Source organism: Poeciliopsis prolifica, unplaced genomic scaffold (genome assembly GCF_027474105.1).
Source record: "Poeciliopsis prolifica strain line A6 unplaced genomic scaffold, Auburn_PproV2 SCAFFOLD092, whole genome shotgun sequence".
Classification (NCBI taxonomy): Eukaryota; Metazoa; Chordata; class Actinopteri; order Cyprinodontiformes; family Poeciliidae; genus Poeciliopsis; species Poeciliopsis prolifica.
In genome coordinates this window covers 605,800-617,709 of record NW_026562467.1, presented here as the reverse complement: position 1 = coordinate 617,709, position 11,910 = coordinate 605,800, and the positions used below count along the sequence as shown (strand labels likewise).

The following is an 11,910-nucleotide window of genomic DNA, read 5'->3' as shown; positions in this document are numbered from 1 at the left end:
CGGCAGAGCCTGGCACTGGACTGAAAGGCTTGGTTCTGTCTGCAGCTGCAGGAGCGTGTTTTGATCGGTCCTGAGATTCCGGTCCAGGTTTTAGAATCAACCTTTTATTTAAATGATGTGAAGTCAGATTTGTGTTATTTAAAATATTGTTTACATGGATTTTTGTTTGCCTTACAAACAAAAGAAGCTCCTGTTGTGACTTGATGTGTGCCTTGACACTTTAACGCTTCTGGTTCCAACTAATCGAACTTTATGTTCCAGACAAAAGTTTTTATTTGACGACTGAAACGTCTAAAAAATTGAAGTGGAACAACCTGTAAATGTTTGTAATTATTCAGATGGAGAATATTTAAATGTGTTTGATGATGATCATCTGTAAATGTGACTCTGCTTCCTGATTTATGCATCAATAAATCTCATCTTTGACTCCTGAATGTGTTTTTATCAATCTGGATTTGAAGAAACGATGTGAACAGTTTAAGATTCAAACTGCAGACAAACACAAAAAATACACAATGTGGGTTCTATGCATTACAGCCCTGATGTTCATTCTACATCGCAAAATTCTGGTTTAGAAAAAGTCATCCCACAGCATAATGCTGCCACCACTGTGTTTCATTGGTTGTTTTTGTCCAGAAATGTGGAGAATATGAACTAAAACCAATTCAGTTTAATATAAAACCGATTCATAACAGATGTGACGGTCCAATCCGTTTAATATTCAATCATGTTGACAGATTCAAACTCAGTTCTGTTTAGAGCTGACTGGTGAACTTCAGTTTTAACAGAATTATTGTAAAAATTATTTTTCTATTAAAGAATAGAAATATTCTTTATTGTCCCTCTAATTGTACATTGTTATAAAATATAAATTAAAATAGCATATTGGAAATAGTCAACTAATCAGGATAATTTTAAAAAATGGTATAAAATATGAATTTGTGCACAAAATAAAAAAAAATATGAGATTGTAAGAATCTGTAGCTCTGAGCAGGAATGAAAACAGCAGTGACGGCTGCAGAGGTCTGTACGGAAGCCCCGCAGGGTCAGTCCGCTCCCGGCGGTCTACTGCTGGTTAATAAACCCCCTGCTCCTGACTGATACCTTTCCAGAATGAGATGGGTTCTTTAAGTGGAAGCAGGATTCAGATGACATCAGAGTTTAACTCCATTTGAATTGAAATGTTTCCTTATGTTGAAGAAAAGGTTCTGAAATGACTCGGCGCTGTTCGCGACCCCGCAGGTGTTTGATGTGAGGCTGATGGCGCGCAGGGCGGATGAGCAGAAACCTGAGCGACGCTTCTGTCGTTTAAGCTCCGAGGAGCTTTTCGGCTTAAAGCGTCAAAGCAGCGGCGCCATGTCTGCGGCGGCGCAGCGCAACGCAGCGGGGCGGAATCTGCGCAATGATCCTCCATCCGAAGCGCTTCGTGGCTCCATCAGGAGCTGCTTCCTGCCGGGCTGGGCGCAGTCCGTCCCCTGCTCAGGTTTCAGAAACAGTCAGATAAATACGTGCGGGAGCTTTTACGCACGGTGCGTCTCCATCATGACGTCGCCATGAGCTCCAGATTGTAGAGAGGAGGAGGGGAGTGCTGAATCGCTGCTCGTCGTTTCTGTGGATGCGTTTGTGTATCTGTATTTGTGTGTGAGCGTGTGTGTGTGTGAGTGTGTGTGGATTCCCCCCCCCCCCCCTTCTTGTCATCTCTTTGCAATACTTGGAAATAACCCGGACCAGCGCTGTTTACGCGCGGAGCTGCTCGCTCATTTACTGCAAAGCCATAATAACAGAGCCATGCAGAGCGCGAGGAGGATGCACCTTTCTGCCCACTATTCCGACTCACTGGGAGGACTGGCCTGGACTGGGAGCCATCGAACCGACAGTAAGTACCCGAGGTTCGGCTTTCCGGTCCAGATCCACTGCGGCTGCAGCGGATCCGGGCGGATGTGGCTGTGACTGCGGAAGGCAGCGTGCATATCCGATGGAGCCGCCAGGCCCGAGCTGGAACGACGCTCGCGTTGTTCCAGAGATTAGACGGTGACATTCTGGGTCAGGTTTCCCAGCGAGCGGCCGCCCAGGCGGCGGGAGGTTCGGCTTCCCCTGCAGGCCGCCCGGACTCCCTGAACAGGAACCGCCGGGAGCCGCGCCGTGACCCGCGGCTCACGCTCAGCCACGCACGAAATGCAGCATTTTGCGGGTCTCTGCGTGGAGCTGCGGGGTGACGCTGTCCGCGGCGCTGAAACCGACCGGATCGGCAGCTTCGGGCCGGCAGCCCGCTGCTGGGCGGTGGGGCTCCGTCTGTCAGGCCTGCGCTGGTTCCGAGGCGCTGGCTGGGATCCCCCCGCCGTCCTGATGGACCGAGCCGAACCGGTTCGATCTGCTTTCCATCGGGACTTCCTTCAGTTGGCTCATCCGGTTCTCTCTAGGAAGGAGATGAAGAACCAACTGCCATTCACCCTGTCATTAAGAACAAAAGTTCTGATCCAAACCCAGTTACTCCACCTTCCTCAGAATTTTCTCAGATCTGTTCAAGTGTTTCTGGAGATTTTATTGATCTTGTTCTAAGCTGAGATTACAGACCATAAAATGTTTCTATACTTCAGGTGGTTTCAGTCAGTTGTGGTGTCCCACAGGGTTCTGGATCAGGACCCATTGCTTCTCTAAACGACATGTTTAGTTCTGGCATCAGAACCAGCCCTGCTCCGCTTGCAGTACCAGCCTCCCTGCCTTTCTCAATTTAATTCAAATTAAAAATCTTCTATTATCCCGAATGGATTTTAGATCCTAACTCAAGTGTCTTTAAAACACGGCTGTGGCTCCTGATGCTGCGGGGAAGAAGAACCTCCAGTAGCAGTCAGGTTTGTAACCAATCTGAAGAAGCCTCTGACTGAAGACTGTGGGATCACGATGAACTTCCTCCGTCTCTCTGCATCAGGAAGTCCTGGGGTCAGAGTTCAGGGAATATTTTGGTTTTTGAAACAGCATCCATAACCATTAATAATGTTTGGATTAATAATCCACACATGCAACAATTGAACCAGAATAAAGATGAGACAAAAGTCCAGAAAAGAAATAAATCAGAACCAGCAGATCAGCTGAAATATTCTACAAAATCTTTTAGTCGTTTTTAAAAAACCTCCTCAGACGTTAGTGGTTTTATCGACAAGCTTCTATCCATGATTTGGTTTGTTAAGCAGCTGAACTCTGACCTATGAACCACTCAGGCATCAAATATTCAACTCAGGAGATGAGCAGAAGTTTATCCTCCATCATTTAGGACCGACCAGAACACAGAGTCGTTTATTTAAATTGTACTTCAGAGCCAGTTTGATTGTTCTGGAGGATTATTTTCATTAAATTACATGTTTCCTTAATGCACCAACATTGAGTTCAGATCAAATTGTTCACATAACATTTAGCAGCATTTCAATGTTTCCCAACGACAATGAAGAAATTTAACACTGAGAAAAATATTGATTGTAAGTATTAAAGCCTGAAACTAACAGCAAAGAAATCCAGATGGTTTCAAGTCAGAACATCAATGAAATGTTCTGCTGAGCTCTTTACATGAATTAAAGCTCATTTTTCATTTAGAAAAACTTTCCAAGCATAAATGAGTCACAGGTCAAAAAATTCAAACTTGATTTAAAGGAAATATTTTCATCTTTCACCAAAATCAATTAAAACCAACAAATAAAAATGCTTTCAAAAATCAGATGAATAATAGTTTATTGTTAAACTCCAGACTAAAAGCTGGAGTTTTTAGTCTCAGTTTCAATAAATTGCGTTTGGACTGAAAGGTTTGCTGAAGTTCTGCAGCTGCAGGTTTCAGAACAGAACCGACCGGATCAGAACCCTTCTGACTGGAGGAAGAGGAAAGATTCTCATTTTAATGAATAAAACTCCAATTCCCTGCGATGTGAATGTGAAGGATTGGGTCATGACGTCATGACGGTGGGCGGGGCTTATGGGGCCTCCAGGTGTAAATAAACAGTTTTTAACATAAATGCATCAGAAAACCTTTCAGTAAAAGCTCAGCTGCGTCACAAATATGGAGGGAAATTATTTGGTTCCATACTTTGTTTTTTTAAATGTTCTTTTTATTTTATTATTGTTTTTAAATAAATAATAATGTGTAAGAAGTGAGACATAAAGAAAAGAGGCAGGTTCATGTTTCTGCCTTCCTCATTATTAAAAGGTTACCTAAATATATACCCTGGAATTTGAATTATGAATATGTTTGAACTAAATAAATAAGCCAACTAGATGTTTTGGCTGCAGTTGAATTATTCAGATTATCCCTGAAAATCTCATGAGTTTAAGAGATAATCTCATGAGATTACAGACAGACATAAAAATGAAGGAAGAAACTTCATATCAATCTAATTTAATGCATGTAATGTATCATAAAATAATTGGTCTAATATGTCATAATGTGAAGTTTTCCTCATGGATTCAGTCGCAGAAGCCAATCAACTAATTCATGAATTTACCTTGAATATGGAACAATATTCCTGGAAACATTGCGTGGCCACATTGATCCCTGGGAACAGAGAGAGTGAGACGCTGAGAGCAGCAGAGTTACAGTAAAGATGGAAAATGTCCAGTTTGTCTTTCTTTCCTACTTCCTCATTCTTAAACTTTCTTTCTTCCAGATCCAGAAATGGCGCCGATATTGTTTCTGATTATCCTCTGCGCTCTCCCAGCGCTCGTTGTGCCCATGCATAATTCATCAGCGGGAGGTAAGTGGAGTGTGTGTGACGGAGTGTGTGACGGAGTGTGTGTGTGACGGAGTGTGTGACGGAGTGTGTGTGTGTGACGGAGTGTGTGACAGAGTGTGTGTGTGACGGAGTGTGTGTGTGTGTGACGGAGTGTGTGTGTGTGACAGATAGTGTGTGTGTGACGGAGTGTGTGACAGAGTGTGTGTGTGATGGAGTGTGTGTGTGACAGAGTGTGTGTGTGTGATGGAGTGTGTGTGTGACAGAGTGTGTGTGTGTGACAGAGTGTGTGTGTGACAGAGTGTGTGTGTGTGTGTGTGACGGAGTGTGTGTGTGTGACAGAGTGTGTGTGTGACAGAGTGTGTGTGTGACGGAGTGTGTGTGCAGTGTGTGTGTGACAGAGTGTGTGTGTGTGACAGAGTGTGTGTGACAGAGTGTGTGTGCAGTGTGTGTGTGACAGAGTGTGTGTGTGACAGAGTGTGTGTGCAGTGAGTCTTTAACGGACAGCAGATTCCTGAGTGAAGCACTGGAATCTGTGCAGTGAAGCTCAAACCAAAACAGCTGGAGTATCTGAGACGTGTCTACCTGAAGACAGATGTCTCTTCCTGTCCCTCCTGCTGTCTCTTCCTGTTCCTCATGCTGTCTCTTCCTGTCCCTCATGCTGTCTCTTCCTGTTCCTGATGCTGTCTCTTCCTGTTCCTGATGCTGTCTCTTCCTGTTCCTCATGCTGTCTCTTCCTGTCCCTCATGCTGTCTCTTCCTGTTCCTCATGCTGTCTCTTCCTGTCCCTCATGCTGTCTCTTCCTGTTCTTCATGCTGTCTCTTTCTGTTCCTCATGCTGTCTCTTCCTGTTCTTCATGCTGTCTCTTTCTGTTCCTCATGCTGTCTCTTCCTGTTCTTCATGCTGTCTCTTACTGTTCCTCATGCTGTCTCTTCCTGTTCCTCATGCTGTCTCTTCCTGTTCCTCATGCTGTCTCTTCCTGTTCCTCATGCTGTCTCTTCCTGTCCCTCATGCTGTCTCTTCCTGTCCCTCATGCTGTCTCTTCCTGTCCCTCATGCTGTCTCTTCCTGTTCCTCATGCTGACTCTTCCTGTTCCTCATGCTGACTCTTCCTGTTCCTCATGCTGTCTCTTCCTGTTCCTCATGCTGTCTCTTCCTGTTCCTCATGCTGTCTCTTCCTGTCCCTCATGCTGTCTCTTCCTGTTTCTCATGCTGTCTCTTCCTGTTTCTCATGCTGTCTCTTCCTGTTCCTCATGCTGTCTCTTCCTGTCCTCATGCTGTCTCTTCCTGTTCCTCATGCTATCTCTTCCTGTCCCTCCTGCTGTCTCTTCCTGTTTCTCATGCTGTCTCTTCCTGTCCCTCATGCTGTCTCTTCCTGTTCCTCATGCTGTCTCTTCCTGTTCCTCATGCTGTCTCTTCCTGTTCCTCATGCTGTCTCTTCCTGTTCCTCATGCTGACTCTTCCTGTTCCTCATGCTGTCTCTTACTGTTCCTCATGCTGTCTCTTCCTGTTCCTGATGCTGTCTCTTCCTGTTCCTCATGCTGTCTCTTCCTGTCCCTCATGCTGTCTCTTCCTGTTCCTCATGCTGTCTCTTCCTGTCCCTCATGCTGTCTCTTCCTGTTCCTCATGCTGTCTCTTCCTGTCCCTCATGCTGTCTCTTCCTGTTCCTCATGCTGTCTCTTCCTGTTCCTCATGCTGACTCTTCCTGTTCCTCATGCTGTCTCTTACTGTTCCTCATGCTGTCTCTTCCTGTTCCTCATGCTGTCTCTTCCTGTTCCTCATGCTGTCTCTTCCTGTTCCTCATGCTGTCTCTTCCTGTCCCTCATGCTGTCTCTTCCTGTTCCTCATGCTGTCTCTTCCTGTCCCTCATGCTGTCTCTTCCTGTTCCTCATGCTGTCTCTTCCTGTCCCTCATGCTGTCTCTTCCTGTTCTTCATGCTGTCTCTTACTGTTCCTCATGCTGTCTCTTCCTGTTCCTCATGCTGTCTCTTCCTGTCCCTCATGCTGTCTCTTCCTGTTCCTCATGCTGTCTCTTCCTGTCCCTCATGCTGTCTCTTCCTGTTTCTCATCTTGTCTCTTCCTGTTCCTCATGCTGTCTCTTCCTGTTCCTCATGCTGACTCTTCCTGTCCCTCATGCTGTCTCTTCCTGTTCCTCATGCTGTCTCTTCCTGTTCCTCATGCTGTGTCTTCCTGTTCCTCATGCTGTCTCTTCCTGTTCCTCATGCTGACTCTTCCTGTCCCTCATGCTGTCTCTTCCTGTTCCTCATCCTGTCTCTTACTGTCCCTCATGCTGTCTCTTCCTGTTCCTCATGCTGTCTCTTCCTGTTCCTCATGCTGACTCTTCCTGTTCCTCATGCTGTCTCTTCCTGTCCCTCATGCTGTCTTCCTGTTCCTCATGCTGTGTCTTCCTGTTCCTCATGCTGTGTCTTCCTGTTCCTCATGCTGTGTCTTCCTGTTCCTCATGCTGTGTCTTCCTGTTTCTCGTGCTGTCCTCCTGTCCCTCATGCTGTCTCTTCCTGTCCCTCATGCTGTCTCTTCCTGTTCCTCATGCTGTCTCTTCCTGTTCCTCATGCTGTGTTCCTGTTCCTCATGCTGTCTCTTCCTGTCCTTCATGCTGTCTCTTCCTGTTCCTCATGCTGTCTCTTCCTGTCCCTCATGCTGTCTCTTCCTGTTCCTCATGCTGTCTCTTCCTGTTCCTCATGCTGTCTCTTCCTGTCCCTCATGCTGTCTCTTCCTGTTCCTCATGCTGTCTCTTCCTGTCCCTCAGGCTGTCTCTTCCTGTTCCTCATGCTGACTCTTCCTGTTCCTCATGCTGTCTCTTCCTGTTCCTCATGCTGACTCTTCCTGTTCCTCATCCTGTCTCTTACTGTCCCTCATGCTGTCTCTTCCTGTCCCTCATGCTGTCTCTTCCTGTTCCTCATGCTGTCTCTTCCTGTTCCTCATGCTGTCTCTTCCTGTCCCTCATGCTGTCTCTTCCTGTCCCTCATGCTGTCTCTTCCTGTTCCTCATGCTGTCTCTTCCTGTTCCTCATGCTGTCTCTTCCTGTTCCTCATGCTGTCTCTTCCTGTTCCTGATGCTGTCTCTTCCTGTTCCTCATGCTGACTCTTCCTGTTCCTCATGCTGTCTCTTCCTGTTCCTCATGCTGTCTCTTCCTGTTCCTCATGCTGTCTCTTCCTGTCCCTCATGCTGTCTCTTCCTGTTCCTCATGCTGTCTCTTCCTGTCCTCATGCTGTCTCTTCCTGTTCTTCATGCTGTCTCTTTCTGTTCTTCATGCTGTCTCTTCCTGTTCTTCATGCTGTCTCTTACTGTTCCTCATGCTGTCTCTTCCTGTTCTTCATGCTGTCTCTTACTGTTCCTCATGCTGTCTCTTCCTGTTCCTCATGCTGTCTCTTCCTGTTCCTCATGCTGTCTCTTCCTGTCCCTCATGCTGTCTCTTCCTGTCCCTCATGCTGTCTCTTCCTGTCCCTCATGCTGTCTCTTCCTGTCCCTCATGCTGTCTCTTCCTGTTCCTCATGCTGACTCTTCCTGTTCCTCATGCTGACTCTTCCTGTTCCTCATGCTGTCTCTTCCTGTTCCTCATGCTGTCTCTTCCTGCCCCTCATGCTGTCTCTTCCTGTTTCTCATGCTGTCTCTTCCTGTTTCTCATGCTGTCTCTTCCTGTTCCTCATGCTGTCTCTTCCTGTCCCTCATGCTGTCTCTTCCTGTTCCTCATGCTGTCTCTTCCTGTCCCTCCTGCTGTCTCTTCCTGTTCCTCATGCTGTCTCTTCCTGTCCCTCATGCTGTCTCTTCCTGTTCCTCATGCTGTCTCTTCCTGTTCCTCATGCTGTCTCTTCCTGTTCCTCATGCTGTCTCTTCCTGTTCCTCATGCTGACTCTTCCTGTTCCTCATGCTGTCTCTTACTGTTCCTCATGCTGTCTCTTCCTGTTCCTGATGCTGTCTCTTCCTGTTCCTCATGCTGTCTCTTCCTGTCCCTCATGCTGTCTCTTCCTGTTCCTCATGCTGTCTCTTCCTGTCCCTCATGCTGTCTCTTCCTGTTCCTCATGCTGTCTCTTCCTGTCCCTCATGCTGTCTCTTCCTGTTCCTCATGCTGTCTCTTCCTGTTCCTCATGCTGTGTCTTCCTGTTCCTCATGCTGTCTCTTACTGTTCCTCATGCTGTCTCTTCCTGTTCCTCATGCTGTCTCTTCCTGTTCCTCATGGTCTCTTCCTGTTCCTCATGCTGTCTCTTCCTGTCCCTCATGCTGTCTTCCTGTTCCTCATGCTGTCTCTTCCTGTCCCTCATGCTGTCTCTTCCTGTTCCTCATGCTGTCTCTTCCTGTCCCTCATGCTGTCTCTTCCTGTTCTTCATGCTGTCTCTTACTGTTCCTCATGCTGTCTCTTCCTGTCCCTCATGCTGTCTCTTCCTGTTCCTCATGCTGTCTCTTCCTGTCCCTCATGCTGTCTCTTCCTGTTTCTCATGCTGTCTCTTCCTGTTCCTCATGCTGTCTCTTCCTGTTCCTCATGCTGACTCTTCCTGTCCCTCATGCTGTCTCTTCCTGTTCCTCATGCTGTCTCTTCCTGTTCCTCATGCTGTGTCTTCCTGTTCCTCATGCTGTCTCTTCCTGTTCCTCATGCTGACTCTTCCTGTCCCTCATGCTGTCTCTTCCTGTTCCTCATCCTGTCTCTTACTGTCCCTCATGCTGTCTCTTCCTGTTCCTCATGCTGTCTCTTCCTGTTCCTCATGCTGACTCTTCCTGTTCCTCATGCTGTCTCTTCCTGTCCTCATGCTGTCTCTTCCTGTTCCTCATGCTGTGTCTTCCTGTTCCTCATGCTGTGTCTTCCTGTTCCTCATGCTGTGTCTTCCTGTTCCTCATGCTGTGTCTTCCTGTTTCTCATGCTGTCCTCCTGTCCCTCATGCTGTCTCTTCCTGTCCCTCATGCTGTCTCTTCCTGTTCCTCATGCTGTCTCTTCCTGTTCCTCATGCTGTGTCTTCCTGTTCCTCATGCTGTCTCTTCCTGTCCTTCATGCTGTCTCTTCCTGTTCCTCATGCTGTCTCTTCCTGTCCCTCATGCTGTCTCTTCCTGTTCCTCATGCTGTCTCTTACTGTTCCTCATGCTGTCTCTTCCTGTCCCTCATGCTGTCTCTTCCTGTTCCTCATGCTGTCTCTTCCTGTCCCTCAGGCTGTCTCTTCCTGTTCCTCATGCTGACTCTTCCTGTTCCTCATGCTGTCTCTTCCTGTTCCTCATGCTGACTCTTCCTGTTCCTCATCCTGTCTCTTACTGTCCCTCATGCTGTCTCTTCCTGTCCCTCATGCTGTCTCTTCCTGTTCCTCATGCTGTCTCTTCCTGTTCCTCATGCTGTCTCTTCCTGTCCCTCCTGCTGTCTCTTCCTGTCCCTCATGCTGTCTCTTCCTGTTCCTCATGCTGTCTCTTCCTGTTCCTCATGCTGTCTCTTCCTGTTCCTCATGCTGTCTCTTCCTGTCCCTCATGCTGTCTCTTCCTGTTCCTCATGCTGACTTTTCCTGTTCCTCATGCTGACTCTTCCTGTTCTCATGCTGTCTCTTCCTTCCTCATGCTGTCTCTTCCTGTTCCTCATGCTGTCTCTTCCTGCCCCTCATGCTGTCTCTTCCTGTTTCTCATGCTGTCTCTTCCTGTTTCTCATGCTGACTCTTCCTGTTCCTCATGCTGTCTCTTCCTGTTCCTCATGCTGTCTCTTCCTGTTCCTCATGCTGACTCTTCCTGTTCCTCATGCTGTCTCTTACTGTTCCTCATGCTGTCTCTTCCTGTTCCTGATGCTGTCTCTTCCTGTTCCTCATGCTGTCTCTTCCTGTTCCTCATGCTGTCTCTTCCTGTCCCTCATGCTGTCTCTTCCTGTTCCTCATGCTGTCTCTTCCTGTCCCTCATGCTGTCTCTTCCTGTTCTTCATGCTGTCTCTTACTGTTCCTCATGCTGTCTCTTCCTGTTCCTCATGCTGTCTCTTCCTGTCCCTCATGCTGTCTCTTCCTGTTCCTCATGCTGTCTCTTCCTGTCCCTCATGCTGTCTTCCTGTTTCTCATGCTGTCTCTTCCTGTTCCTCATGCTGACTCTTCCTGTCCCTCATGCTGTCTCTTCCTGTTCCTCATGCTGTCTCTTCCTGTTCCTCATGCTGTGTCTTCCTGTTCCTCATGCTGTCTCTTCCTGTTCCTCATGCTGACTCTTCCTGTCCCTCATGCTGTCTCTTCCTGTTCCTCATCCTGTCTCTTACTGTCCCTCATGCTGTCTCTTCCTGTTCCTCATGCTGTCTCTTCCTGTTCCTCATGCTGACTCTTCCTGTTCCTCATGCTGTCTCTTCCTGTCCCTCATGCTGTCTCTTCCTGTTCCTCATGCTGTGTCTTCCTGTCCCTCATGCTGTCTCTTCCTGTTCTTCATGCTGTCTCTTCCTGTTCCTCATGCTGTCTCTTCCTGTTCTTCATGCTGTCTCTTACTGTTCCTCATGCTGTCTCTTCCTGTTCTTCATGCTGTCTCTTACTGTTCCTCATGCTGTCTCTTCCTGTTCCTCATGCTGTCTCTTCCTGTTCCTCATGCTGTCTCTTCCTGTTCCTCATGCTGTCTCTTCCTGTCCCTCATGCTGTCTCTTCCTGTCCCTCATGCTGTCTCTTCCTGTCCCTCATGCTGTCTCTTCCTGTCCCTCATGCTGTCTCTTCCTGTTCCTCATGCTGACTCTTCCTGTTCCTCATGCTGACTCTTCCTGTTCCTCATGCTGTCTCTTCCTGTTCCTCATGCTGTCTCTTCCTGCCCCTCATGCTGTCTCTTCCTGTTTCTCATGCTGTCTCTTCCTGTTTCTCATGCTGTCTCTTCCTGTTCCTCATGCTGTCTCTTCCTGTCCCTCATGCTGTCTCTTCCTGTTCCTCATGCTGTCTCTTCCTGTCCCTCCTGCTGTCTCTTCCTGTTCCTCATGCTGTCTCTTCCTGTCCCTCATGCTGTCTCTTCCTGTTCCTCATGCTGTCTCTTCCTGTTCCTCATGCTGTCTCTTCCTGTTCCTCATGCTGTCTCTTCCTGTTCCTCATGCTGACTCTTCCTGTTCCTCATGCTGTCTCTTACTGTTCCTCATGCTGTCTCTTCCTGTTCCTGATGCTGTCTCTTCCTGTTCCTCATGCTGTCTCTTCCTGTCCCTCATGCTGTCTCTTCCTGTTCCTCATGCTGTCTCTTCCTGTCCCTCATGCTGTCTCTTCCTGTTCCTCATGC

The 11,910-nt window shown here is 47.7% G+C and overlaps 1 protein-coding gene across 1 annotated transcript in view; it reads left to right on the top strand.

Moving 5' to 3' along the window:
- Nucleotides 1-1,377: 1,377 nt before the first annotated feature.
- LOC129353523 (gamma-aminobutyric acid type B receptor subunit 1-like) overlaps nt 1,378-11,910 on the top strand; it is a 100,587-nt gene continuing 90,054 nt past the window's right edge. Inside the window, 2 exon segments of the mRNA XM_055022876.1 lie at nt 1,378-1,876; nt 4,650-4,736. Coding sequence (XP_054878851.1) covers nt 1,789-1,876; nt 4,650-4,736 — 175 coding nt within the window. The 5' untranslated portion in view covers nt 1,378-1,788.